Below are 13,806 nucleotides of genomic sequence, written 5' to 3'. Positions count from 1 at the left end.
CATTTTAGTCCCTGAATAGCACTGGATCTGTCAATTCCATTTCAGGGAAGCCCAGACAGGTAAATGCAACCTTATCTCCAGGGACGACAGGACATTGTCTGGACGAGAAGATTATTTCAGTGATTTTCTAAATATGAAGTTGGCCTTGGAGGTGCCCTCAAACCACACCATCAGGCTGACAAGCAAACCCTGTATATGTGTTTGTTGACTGAGTTACTCATAGTTTGTGTACACTTCACAATCAGTTGAGCTCCGAGTGGTGTAAGAGAAACATTCCTTGCAGATGACGGGAAAAGCGATCCACGTACTTCAACCCCTGTCACAGGAGGACTAGTCATGAACGGAAAGTAGAACATAGGGCACACTTATTCACTTGGTGGACAGAAAGGAAACTTAAGACCCCTACAGCCTCACTGCATTACAGAGAAAGGAAAATAGCGGACTCATGATTATATCAATGCTTGTAGTCATAGAGTGTCTTGTAAACTTTCCTATGAACGGTTTATGAAGGTACATATGGAGAAATGAAAGTCAAGGTGTTGTGGCATTTCCCTAAACAAACACTAATGCCACCTAGATGGTGACTGGTCATTAAATGATCTGATCATACGTCTAGACTTAGATATAAATGTGTATATTTTTTCCTCTCTGTATACTCAAAAAAAAAAAACAGGGTGAAAAAGAACCCAAGTTGGGTTGGAAATGGACAAACCCAGCGATTGTGTTGTTTTAACCCAGTGGTTGGGTTAAATGTTTGCCCAACCGCTGGGTAGTAACTCTTTAACTATCGTTTAAAGCTTATAGTATTGCTTGCTTAAAATAAACCCAAATTATGTTGAGAATTAACATTTATTAATATGTTTAATAAATTGACATTTATTAATAAGTTTAAAGGCCCGTTCACACCAAGAACGATAACAACAAAGATAACAATACAGATATAGTTCTAAAAATCTTTCCAAATATAAAAGAATAGCAATGTCCACACCACAACTATAACGCTAACACTTTCATAACGTTTTTTCCAGTTTCCAGTGAACACTAAAACACTGACAGCCAATCAGAATCCATTCTTATTCAAGGCCTGGTGCATTTAAAATGGCAGACGACATTGCGGAGAAGTTAATTGCCGAGGTCCAGAAAAAGCCACCGCAGTTTGACAAGTCAATCCCTCTTTTCAAGGATCCTTTAAAGAAAATGGATATATTGAAAACAATCGGTCATACCGTCTGAATAAATGGTGAGAAGTGTTAATGATGAGATCATTATGCCAGGCTAGCAAACAGTGAAACATAAAATTACCTCAGATATCCAACGCTACTTGCTTCCTTCGAAGTTGCAATGAAAAAGACTTGTTTTTATTCCACTATATTGACTTCATCATCTTAATTCACTTAGATTATATCGATTACACTAGCTATTCACTCGAAACATTGCATACTGAGGACATCTGCTGGTTAAAGCCATGTAAATGCAACAAGAACAGCAAAAACACGTTGTACACACTTTCAAACCGCAGCTCGTGAGCTTAGAATAAACAGACCGTTATCGTTTGTTGATGTGGACGCGAATATATAATTATCGTTATAGTTATCGTTCTTGGTGTGAACGGGCCTGAATGAATAAACATTTATAAAATTGCTTATTAATAAATGTTCACCTATTATTGTTGCCTTTAGTCATTTTGTGTCTGATTTTTAATTTCCAACCTGTTTTGGGTTCATTTTAAGTCAGCCATATAGTCATTTTTAAACAATAGTTGGGTTAAATAAAACTGCCCAGCACATTGGGCAAATATTTAACCCAACTGCTGGGTTTGTCCGTTTTCAGCCCAACTTGGTGGTTTTTAGAGTGTAGGTTTCTATGGAGGTATAACACCTCTGGTGTAAATATTTTGAGATTACAGAAGGTTTGTCATCAATTGCATGGGTTGCATGTGTCATTAGGCGTTAGTTCAGATCATGTGTCAAGAAAATGCCCTTTTAGCATTCTTTTTTTCCATGCTTGTTTCATTCCAGTGGCATCAATGTCAACTGTTACAAAACAGAGTTCCTGATATAAAACATATACAAGCCATGATTATTTGAAGAATTAGACAAAGTATTAAGAGAATGCCAAGTTCGGTTTCATATTCCTAACTGATTTAAAACCACCCAGAGCTAGTTTTCAGCTTCTTTTACACTTCTCTCGGCTGTCTCTTTAGAGACATCTGTGGCATTTGTGAGATGACAACCTGCTGGGCGGGTTTTTGTAGGGTCATTAAAATTCCTGTTCTTTCCTCTGCTACTTAAAGCTACATGTTGGCTCATGTCCATCTCCCTTCATTGGTGCTGGAAAAATGTGCCCTTTTGCACTGATCTGAGACTTTTGCTCTTTCACTTGCTAAAATATAGATAAGAACGTTAGTGGCAGAAACCGTTCTTAGATCAGGGCGTAACAGAAACCTTCAGAGGTAAAAGCCCTAAAGGGAGGTGAACCTCATTCAAGGGAGAAACAGATACATGACTTTGGCTCTGAAGATGTTTCAGGCGACCTTTAGCCTCAATTTTCCTGCATCCCTGGTGGCCCCAACAAGAGCCTGCCAGATCAAACCCAGGGCTTTGATCAGCACATTGTGAGTGCACACTGGGTGACCTGGTCATGTGCAGATGAGAGAAGAGGGCAGAGAAAGGGAGGGAGGCAGAGCTGCAACTCAAGAACAGGGTATTGTTCCCTCCTTCCTGTCCTCTCCGGGCTAAATCACTACGGAAGCTTTTTTTGTTTTGGTCAGCTCTGCCACCGCCACCTGCCTCTCAATCTCCACCTCTTTTCATAAACCCCCCACTGAAATCCCAGGAGCTCACAGGCCTGAAGAAAATCTCTCTGCAGAGAAACCTCAAGCAGCCATTCACGCACATGCCTTCAACAAGGACAAGGTCACGAGGTCAAAATCTCAGACATCCTTCAAGCAGACATGAGTAGGTTGTTTATGAAGTTTAAGAAGAGATTTTAGGGAAACACTCTAAACGATGTTGGGTTAAACACAACCCAAGTTGAGTTGAAAATGGGTTAAATGTTTGACACAACCTGCTGGATAGTTTTATTTAACTCAACTATTGTTTAAAAATGACTGTATTGCTTTCTTAAAATCAACCCAAAGTATTAATATGTTTAATAAATGCACATTTATTTATGTTTAATTAATAATATTTAAACAATAAACATTAAATTGCTTATTAATAAATGTTCATTATTGTAGCCTCTAGTAATTATGTGTCTGATTTTTACTTTCCAACATATTTTGGGCTCATTTTAAGTCATCCATATAGTCATTTTTTAAACAATAGTTGGGTTAAATAAAACTACCCAGCAGGTTGTTTTTAACCAAGAGTGAATATTCAAGATGGCGGAGAATGCAAGAATAATGTTCATTTTACTTAACTTCTTTCATTCAATTCCAAAAAAAGTGCTTACAAATAAGTATTTCTCTTAATATTCATTCTTAAGCATATTGCACTCGAAAAATTTGGGGTTAAAAACAACACAAGTTGGGTTAAAAATGGACAAACCCAGCGATTGGGTTAAATGTTTGGGTAGTTTTATTTAACCCTACTATTGATTAAAAATTACAATATGGCTGGCTTAAAATGAATCCAAAATCAAAATTAAAAATCAGACACATAATTACTAGAGGCAACAATAATAATCAAAAGCTGAACATATATTAATAAGCTATTTAATAAATGTTTATTATTTGATTATTATGTATTAAACGTATTAATAAATGTTCATTTACTAAACATATTAACAACATATTTTGGGTTCATTTTAAGCCAGCCATATAGTATTTTTTAAACAATAGTTGAGTTAAATAAAACTACCCAGCAGGTTATCAATATCACTGGGTTTGTCCATATTTAACCCAACTTGGGTTATTTTAACCCCCCACTTTTTAGAATGTAGCAGCTGTATGCATTTTTGCATTCCAGCTTTTCCATTATTTTATGTATAAACACACACTAGACGGACGTGTTTGACTTTTGTGACTCGTATCGGTTTATAGTTACACGATACGTGCACTTACTATAGTAATAACTGTAACTTATTACTAATTAATGATAAACCAAACTCTAAGTAGTAGTTCCTTAGTAGTTACTACAAACATCACCTTAAAATCAAGTGTGACCTTTATGACACAGCGCATTTCTAAAAATGCAGACGGTTAGCATGATCCCCTGGGGCTGTTCACATTGAATGTGTTTTGCATTTTAAAATGTTCACACTGTGCAGTGAAAGGCAAAACCGCATTCTGTGTGAATGATTTGTTACAACAGTTGTTCGTTATTGCAAGGTAATGCCTTTATTATTAGCATTCAAAGATGACCTACTTCAGAGGTTCAGTGACACATAAAGTAGATTTGAGTTCCAAATTAGTAAGCACCAGTTCCTTTTTAATGTGCAGCAATTATGTATCATTAGCAAAGTCACCATTCCGTAATGGAACACACTGTGATGGAAGAAGTTCCATTGTATGTGGTGTTATTATGAATCTTTTAATATGTATTGTTCTCATAATCTGTACTAGTTTCGGAGTAGTTGGATTTTTTTATGCCAGGTTAGCAGATTTTATAACCCAAGAGGGCAAATGACGATTATTAAGAGTGTAAAGAACAGAGCTGCTCTCATGGGAACGCACAGACGTCACTCCATTTCACTGTGGATTCCGCTGTGAGGGAGGGCTCGCACCGACATGTCTATTCACAAGACACAGAACGTGTTTTGGGCGAGGTACAATGTGAACTTGGTCACAGAGGCGTAGCCATGCAATTGTGTCTTTTTACTCCTTTTAAAGGCATATATAATTTTGCAAATTCTGGGAATGACGACACCCTCTGTGGTCAAGTGTGTATCTGCTTACTGTCCTAAATTGTGTGCAGGGGTGCTTGTTTCAGAATTCATATGCAGTTTGTTTGAGTGAGGGTGTAAAGTAGCATGGCATTTGCTCTGAAAACAGGTTGTGTCATAATGCAGTGAATAACCTTTCACCTCATTACAGTGACACATCATGGTGTGATGATCTATGGCAGCAGTTTCCAAATGGTGGGTCATATCCCAGGACAATATTTGGCAACATTTATTTATGGTTTCCTTGTTACAGTGTAATTACGCAAATATGTATAGTCAGTAATGTTAATTAAGAGCGTGTAGGGTTAGACCCAACCCAACACTTCTCTATTAAAAGTACGTGAAAAAAAACACGAACTAGCTCAAGCCATATATATAATCACAACACCTGACGAATTCTGGCATAAGCAAACTAGTGGGGTGAGTCAAAACACATGCACGCATCGGACAACTTCCTGATTTTTTTCCTCCGTTCCAGCAAGCCAAAGCTCCGCCCCTTCGCACTGTGATTGGATGAGCGAGTCTTATCGCGCTTGTGTTCTGCAACAGCTGCGAGCCGCTCAGACGCTACTGGAGACGGACGCGGACGCTTCGCTTTGTGGATTAACGCTTTGTCTGTCCTATATGAGCGAGGAGTGCGCATTCACCGGGACGGGCTGCTGGCTTCGACAGTAGCATCAAAGGAGTCGGGAAGTTTTACAGGTACATTTTGAAAGGATTTGGAATATATATATATAGCGTTTAACCGAGTCTAGTCCACTCAGTGGAAACGGAGCGCTGCGTCTGCATTGCGCACGGGTAAAAGGCTCTAAGAAATCGCTGAATTCAACCCGATCGTTGTGTAGTGGTAGATCTGGCCGTAATGTAGCGCACTCGTGTGCTTGTGGAAGAATGGGGGCCAGGCGCCGCAGTGGGCAGTGATCGCTTTAACACAGGCAGTACGTGCGAACTCGAACGAGCAGCTATTGGCAACTGGCACGTACGCTCCCAACTCCATGTATCTAGATCAAGCCATCAAAATACTCCCGAGAGATCGTTTGGCTTGCTTTTGACTGATTTTTATCGCGAGGAGAAGCGTAATTAAACGCTCGCAAAGGATAAAACAAGACGAATATTGGTATTTATGCGATTTGTTTATAACCTTGGATGCATTAAATCACAATCGCGCTGCTTTTGGTTGGTGTTGATGCACTGTAAAAAGAAAAATGAAAGCTTACATTTGATTGCTGCTTTAATGTATAATTAAACTTAAAGATATATGCTGCATTAAGATACATCTTTTCGTTCACTTTGAATTTAGTTATGGTTAAAGAAAGTAACGACTAAAACGCGTTAAAGCGCGTAAAATGACCGGTTGTTACAGATTAAATGGATGGAAAGAACGATGTTGTTATCATAATAATAAACATTGTTTTACAGTGTGATGGGGGAAGGGGGGTCTTGAAAGAAACTTTCTGTTCTCTAATGCCACCTCCTCTCTTCTCGAGAAAAGAAAGGTTTCAGCTTACGCCCAATAAGGAGTATTTATCAGTCACCTTAATGCCCGTCACGAAACGAGCTGATAGCGCAAGCCATCACGCCTAATAAAGACATGACTAATGCGATGTAATGGTGGTTATAATGTGTCATTTTTAACACTGGTGCGCGCAAGTCACGCGACATACATAGTATGCATTACAACAACTGGATAAAATTAGGCGGTGTGTGAATTATTCAATGACTTTCCGGGGAGTCGGGTTTTAAAATAAATAGTTAGTCATTTTAATCTTGTGCAACCCAAAAGTGTCTTTTGACATCTCTAGTTAGTTAAGTAAAATAAATACATGTCAAACAAAACGTTTAAAGGCACAATATGTACGATTTTTTTTTTATTAAAATATCCAAAAACCACTAGAACATTGTTATTTTGGTGACTTACATTATCCCAGATGTTTCCAAGAATCAAAATCAGTCATTTTTACATAGCGTCACCTATCACCTATTACATAGCCTCGATTTTCAGTTTTATTTTGTAGAAACCACGGAAACACTTTAATATATTATGTTTTATTAGACAAGGGAACAACTGTTTGGATACATTTATAGACAGAAAACTAATCATTACTAATCAACAGTTCTTATTGTTTGAATCTTGTTTTCTTGACTACCATGTTTTACCATGACTAATATTGATCTAGCATACTGCAGTGCATACTGCAGTTTCATAGCAGCCGCCGAGTGAACGCAGAGTAACTAACATCATTTTCAGCACACTCAAATGTATCTAATATGATAAACAGTGCTGTAACATTAATAATCTCCCGTCCTGATTCTGTTCCACCGGCTGTGAGGTAAAGACGACGTCTCCCTAGAATCCGTGCTCAATCTCTGTGCCATCAAGCCTATGTTTCGAATAGGCGACCTCTAGTGGCGAAAAACTACATAGTGTGCCTTTAAATCTAAATAATAGCTAATGCTAATGTTTTGACTATACAATGTCATGGGAAGCGCTCCAGCAGAGTAAAGTTGCTATAGTAGGTGAACGCCACTTTTATTCAATATATAGTATCTGTTTAGATGCACTGACAAGACAAGTTTAATACTGTACTGTAGTGGTTGCGCAATCATTTTTTAAAACAATGTATATTTGAGAACCCCCATCCATTTTGTTTTCACACCCTGCTCACAGACAATTTACTCTTGTCGCTCTTTTTTTTGTACAGGTGTCGTGGAGACTTTTTTGCACCATGCAGGAGGCAGTCGACACGGCCGAGCCCGCTTTAGCTCTCCCCATGGAGACCGGAGAGTTCGCCGAGCAGCAGATGGGACTCCCCGACAAGATCCCGTTAGTGAAACCCTACTTCAAAAAGAAACACGCACAGAGAAAACTGGACGCAAAATGCTTACGCGCTTTAGAGGACCCTATTTTGAGCACGTTATTAAACTCTAATGCTCTAGTATCAGGGGACGGAGTGTTTGTTCCACGTAACCTGCCTCGGCCTCAGCGGAATATATGCACCGCTGCCGTGGAGAAGCAGTCGAGGATTAGTCAGGTGTGCCTGAAGGAGGAGGAGGAGGAGGAGGAGAGCGCGGACGCCGTCGTGGCCGCGAGCGAGCTCGCGGTGGAACAGAAGGTGACGGATATTCAGCGGGTGTCAATAGACGCTAATGAGCGTCGCTTCCCACCCCAGGAGCGCGTCGAGGCGGTGCCCTCCTCTGATGCTTCGGGGTCGAAGTTAAATGACATCTACACCGCTGAGACTTTGCAGGGTGCAAATTGCCTCGCCATCAAAGAGGGCGAGATCTTTCAGGATAAAAGCGAGGAGGCCTCTTTGGATCTAGTGTTTGAACTCCTGACCCAGCTCCAGTATCACACGCATCAAGGGGATGCTGTATCGATCTGTGTGGATTTCCTCCAGGGCGTTTGCATCTATGGCAGTGACTGTGCCCATCATCACACCGTTTTACCTTACCACTGGCAAATCCGCAGAGCAGAGACGCAGATCTGGCAGAGCATAGCGGACGACTCTCAAGAACAACTGGAGAGGCTTTATTGCAACCCTGACAACGAACATGTCAGACTTAAGTTTCTGTAAGTGCTTGTGGTTTTCATTGAAAGCTCTTGAGCAACTTCAATCATTTATGCTTTACCCGATAAAGACGAGTAAGTAGAGCAAAGCTAAGCATGTAGTTCAGACTAAATTGGTGCACTGGTATGCGTCCCTGCTGGAAAAACCCACCTAAACCAGTCTGGTTGACTGGTCTTATCTGGCCAAAGCCATTCTGAAACCAACCAGAGAGACCAGCAAAGCAACCGAGGCTGTTGTTTTTCACTGATGTGTATTGAAGGAGAGTGAAAGAGTGTAGTGCGTGACAGGAAGTCGCCTTGTGTGTGTTGTGGATGAGGTATATATGCGACTAAGAGATTGCATCTTTCCTATAAGCCTTCCGTTGGCTTGCCTGTCATGTGGAAGCGTACTGACAGCTGTAAGCCGTGAACTTGCACGACCCGCCTCTGCTTAGTTCGCACACACATACACGCGCACGCTCCCACTCGCTGCGGCTTGCGCTCGGGCGGTCACACGCACTCGTTGCTCAGACAGAGAAGGGCTCACACGCAGACTTGCTCTCAATCACGCAAATAAACGAACTTTAGAGACGCGTGCAATTATGCGCGCGCTCACCCACCCACGTTAGCTTTTTTCATGCACACACACACACACACACACACGTTTCGTCTCAGTAAATGCCTGTGTTTTATTTTATTGATCATTTACTCACACATGCACACAAACAGCCTTAGACTTCCCGAGCATCGTTGGCACAGTTTTTGCCTCTGAGCTGAAATTGTAATGGCTTCGACCCAGCAAGATTTTTTATTTTCCCTAAACAAAGGGGCCCTTTTGTTTGCGCGAGTCTTGTTTAGGTCCCAAGCCTGATCTGTATGCAAAAGCGGTTCGCGAAAGGAAGTGCACTTGGTCGTGACAAAGCAAAAGAGACAGTGATTTTAATGCTCACCGTGACGCAGCTCCTGGCTGCTTCCTTCTTGAACATAGCATTGTCGATTTGTCATGGAAATTCTCCTGCGGGACAGCCGGCTATTTAGGGTGTCTTTGTCTACAGAGTTCAACTGTATCTGTCTCTGTTGGCTCGATTAGCCCATGTGCTTTCAGAACCGCGGCTCCCGGTGACCTGTTTCATGTTAATAGCTAAAGCCGACCATTAACCTCCTGCTGGTTCAGGGGTAAAGTGAGACCCGCAGAGCCTGTAAACCACACCCTTTTCTGCTGACCCCCATCTTTTTTGTTTGTGTGGGGGATTTTTTTTCTCTCTAGAAGAAGTCATTGTGTAATGTTACAGAGCAGAAATGAGAGGGTTTATGTGACAGACGCCATTGGGCACTGAATGCAATTGCTTTAGATTAAAACATATCAAGCTAAGCGCCATTTATTTGAAAGAAAAATAGCAAGGACTTTTCAAGTGAAAGGGTTGTTAACACATAAACTCCAACAGTTCAGAATTAAGGTCGAATAAAGACAGAGATGTCCAAAATGGCTTCCTAAATCTTCAAATACCACTGTATTTTTGAATGCAAAGACTCAATGTTAAACTTAATGGCATTTATTTGAAAGTAAAATAGCAGACAAGGACTTTTCAAGTGAAATATGTTGGAAAAAGGCATGGGTTTTAAATGAAAAATTAGTTTTAGAATTAGGATGCAGTATTTGGACACTTTCTGGTTGTCAAACAAAAGGCAAATGGATACAAAAATTGCTTCTCATATCTTGGTTTGACATTTTGTTTGTCGACTGAGTGTCTAAATGCTTTGGGCAACTGTATTTTTGAATGCCAAGACACAATATCAAACGTACTGGCATTATTTTGAAAGAAAAATAGCATATGAGGAATTTTCAAGTAAAACATTTAAGAAAAATCATTTGATGTACAGTTTGAATTATGATACAGTATTTCTGGTTACCAAACAAAAGACAAACAGGTACAGAAATGGCTTCTTAGATCTTGATTTGATGTTTCGTTTTTAAATGCAATGCTAATCATTTTTGTCCAAATGCTTTGGCTCTGTTTTTTAAATGATCACACTGTTTACATTGGTTCTCAGTAAGGGCTTTCTTCTCTTGTATATATCCTAACAAACGGATGAGCCGCTGTCTGATGAATAGTTTTTCATTTTTGTGTCATTGTGCTGCAATGCGTGAGAGCTATGACCCTTGACCTGACGGTTTGGTCTCCATGGGAGCAGCTGAGGGTGAGATGAGTGTGTTTGTCACACAATCTCAGTGTGCACCAAGGGCACGGTGACCTGAAACCAAGGTGTTTGCATGTGTGTTTGCGTGTGTGAGAAAGGAGATAACGCCTTAGACGGGCCATGAAATTATTCACATGGGTGAGGTCTCTTGACTTTTCACTCTTCAACGTCACTTTGACTCATAAAATTTGTTCTTCCTGGATTCTTTCTCTCTTGCACCTTTAAGAATGTGCTGTGGTAATGAAGCATGTTAATGAACACGGTACAGTCGTTGTTGTGCGTGATATGATCAAACTCTTATATCACGAAATGATTAATTCTATTTCACGATAACGATATAGTATGTTTGCTGATATCAATTTCAGTATCACAAAAAATGAATACTAGCCTAACTAACATAAAAAAAACCCTCTCACGCTCACTGAAGACAAGTAAACAGTCAGTGATAAAACAGGAACAAAGAAACTAATTACAACAGAACAAAGACACAAATGAAATAGACCTGCCTGAAAAACATCAAGCGCTAGACAGGCATAGAAATAGGCTACTGCATAATCTGTATAAAATAATCAAATGTACAAAATCACTGCATGTAAATTAAATATACATTTATTCAAATTAAAGTTACAAAAGTGGTTCAGTCAAGAGCAGTGAGATTGATAACACAGACGGCAGCAGATATATTAAGCTGTTGTCACTTTATGATCGAATGCACTGATCTAATATACTGATACACACGCGCTTACTTTTTCATTCGTTTACATTTAATTACGACATAAACAACTGTGTTTACGAGGATAGTGTTAGTGTTAGACATATTTGTGATAGGAATCAGTCATCTGTTGAATAGATTTTCTTGGCTGCAGTCTGTGCATTGTGGGATTAAAATGCTTAATCATAAGCCAATGTAAGCTATAAATTGTCCCAAAGTCACCTGGTTGAACCTTTAACCATTGCTGGTATTCATTTAAAAGGACAGTTCACCCAGAAATGAATTTTTTTCATCTTTGAAACACAAGATATTTTGAATATATTTCTGTCCTTCCTTTAAAACACCAAAACTTTGGTGCTTTAAAAAGTGATTGTGAAAGAAATGCATATGAATCGAGCCGTTTAATCCAGGTCCTCTGAAGAGACATTATTTAATTTAGGCTTTTATTCACATAAACATTGATCAACACGCATGCATAGAGCACATCAAATATGGCGATTGGAAGCTCATTCACCCTCATGTTGTTTCAAACCTTTCTTTCTTCTGCGGAACATACATGTCTTAGTGTTTTTTTTATGTCCATACAATGAAAGTCAATGGGGTCCAAAACATGAAGAATGTCCAAAACTTGGGACAACATGAGGGTGTGTATATGATGCCAGGATACTCGACCATTTTGACACGTAAGCTGGTGTATTTGACTGTTCAAGCCCAATACGGCGGCAAAAAGAAATCAGTTCAGTACTCGCACGCTGTATGAGCAGCAGCTTTATATGTGCGTGCTTCAGGTGTGCGTGCTTAGAAACCGAAATAAATCCTCTTTCGCTGCGTATTGCACTTGAGCGGTTTAAATCACTTGTTTTTAAACTGCAAGGCTTAAAAACGCATTCAAATAATAAGCTTTTGAATTAATCGTGGTGGAGACGATAGTTCAAAATCTCCACCGTTTAATCGTGTCTACCGGCATATCGCCCACTCATGAAAAGTACTTTCACTTACAAAAATGGGCATGAATTTCAGTACCATGGTATACATTGAAGTGTCATCTGATCAAATACTGTTGTATTTTTGGAAGTACCCAATATAAATTATTTCCATGATATATTTGATAGTATTATCATATTATACCATAATACTGCCGAGAGGGATTGTATATATTTTAGAGTACAATGATAGTACCATCATTTTACCTTTGTAACAGCATTCAGACTGGGTATATTTTTCCTCTTTCATTCAATTATCAAAGTGTTGTGTGTGCGTGTGATGATAAAGAGCTCTGTTCTCTCTTTCAAATTTGCTTTCTAACATAAACAAAAGCTGCCAAACTTTGCAGCTGAAGTATATTTATGTGTTTCTCTCTTGCTGAGAGGGACAAAGACAAAGAAAAAGAGCCAAATAGTGTCTGGATTGTCTGAACAAACAGTTCCGTCGTATTCCCGCATAGTGCACCAGTAGGGCACGTCCCGTCAGTCCATGGCCTCCAGAACATCCTGAGATTTTTTGGAGACTTTTTCTTCTCCTACACATGAGTGCAAGAGGGAAACGAGAGTTTTTATTTGCCCTCAGCTCTTCTGTAGCGTGTCCTCCGTGAATGGAAACAAAAAATGAGAAGTTGAGTGTTGATTGAGGTTGATTTATTCCCTTAAACATCTTGAAGAGGAAGAATGGAAAGCCCTTTGCGCTTCATAATCGGCTGTCAGTCAGAGACTTTATTACGGCAGAGTTTCCGTGTAGATATTACGTTATTACTAAATGATAGCGCTTGTTTTTTGGACCTGTGTCATGGAAGCTTGTATGTCTTTACTCAATCCACGTGTGCCAGAGATGTCTATTCGCACCTGATTATTTTAGCTCAGTGACAGGTACATTCTTCCATAACGCAATAAAACTAGATAGCATAGACAGCTTCATTGATAAATTCAGGAGTGATATATTTCGGTCGGATTAAGCTGTTCAACTTCAAGTGTTAGACATATTTGTGATAGGAATCAGTCATCTGTTGCATGGCTTTTCTTGGCTGCAGTCTGTGCGTTGTGGGATTAAAATGCTTAATCATAAGCCAATGTAAGCTATAAATTGTCCCAAAGTCACCTGGTTGAACCTTTAACCATTGCTGGTATTCATTTAAAAGGACAGTTCACCCAGAAATGAATTTTTTTCATCTTTGAAACACAAGATTTTTTGAATATATTTCTGTCCTTCCTTTAAAACACCAAAACTTTGGTGCTTCAAAAAGTGATCGTGAAAGAAATGCATATGAATCGAGCCGTTTAATCCAGGTCCTCTGAAGAGACATTATTTAATTTAGGCTTTTATTCACATAAACATTGATCAACACGCATGCATAGAGCACATCAAATATGGCGATTGGAAGCTCATTCACCCTCATGTTGTTTCAAACCTTTCTTTCTTTTGCGGAACATAAATGTCTTAGTGTTTTTTTTATGTCCATACAATGAAAGTC

General features: G+C 39.6%; 1 protein-coding gene across 1 annotated transcript in view; it reads left to right on the top strand.

Annotated features, from left to right (window-relative positions):
* The first annotated feature begins 5,429 nt into the window (after nt 1-5,429).
* The window catches only part of tiparp (TCDD-inducible poly(ADP-ribose) polymerase), a 29,917-nt gene continuing 21,540 nt past the window's right edge, over nt 5,430-13,806 (top strand). Inside the window, exons 1-2 of the mRNA XM_067390617.1 lie at nt 5,430-5,586; nt 7,587-8,455. Of these exons, the coding sequence (XP_067246718.1) occupies nt 7,611-8,455 (845 nt within the window). The 5' untranslated portion in view covers nt 5,430-5,586; nt 7,587-7,610. The remainder of the gene's footprint in view (nt 5,587-7,586; nt 8,456-13,806) is intronic.

The sequence above is a fragment of the Chanodichthys erythropterus genome, chromosome 7 (assembly GCF_024489055.1).
Source record: "Chanodichthys erythropterus isolate Z2021 chromosome 7, ASM2448905v1, whole genome shotgun sequence".
In the NCBI taxonomy this organism is placed as follows: Eukaryota; Metazoa; Chordata; class Actinopteri; order Cypriniformes; family Xenocyprididae; genus Chanodichthys; species Chanodichthys erythropterus.
This window is presented reverse-complemented; position numbering and strand designations above follow the sequence as displayed.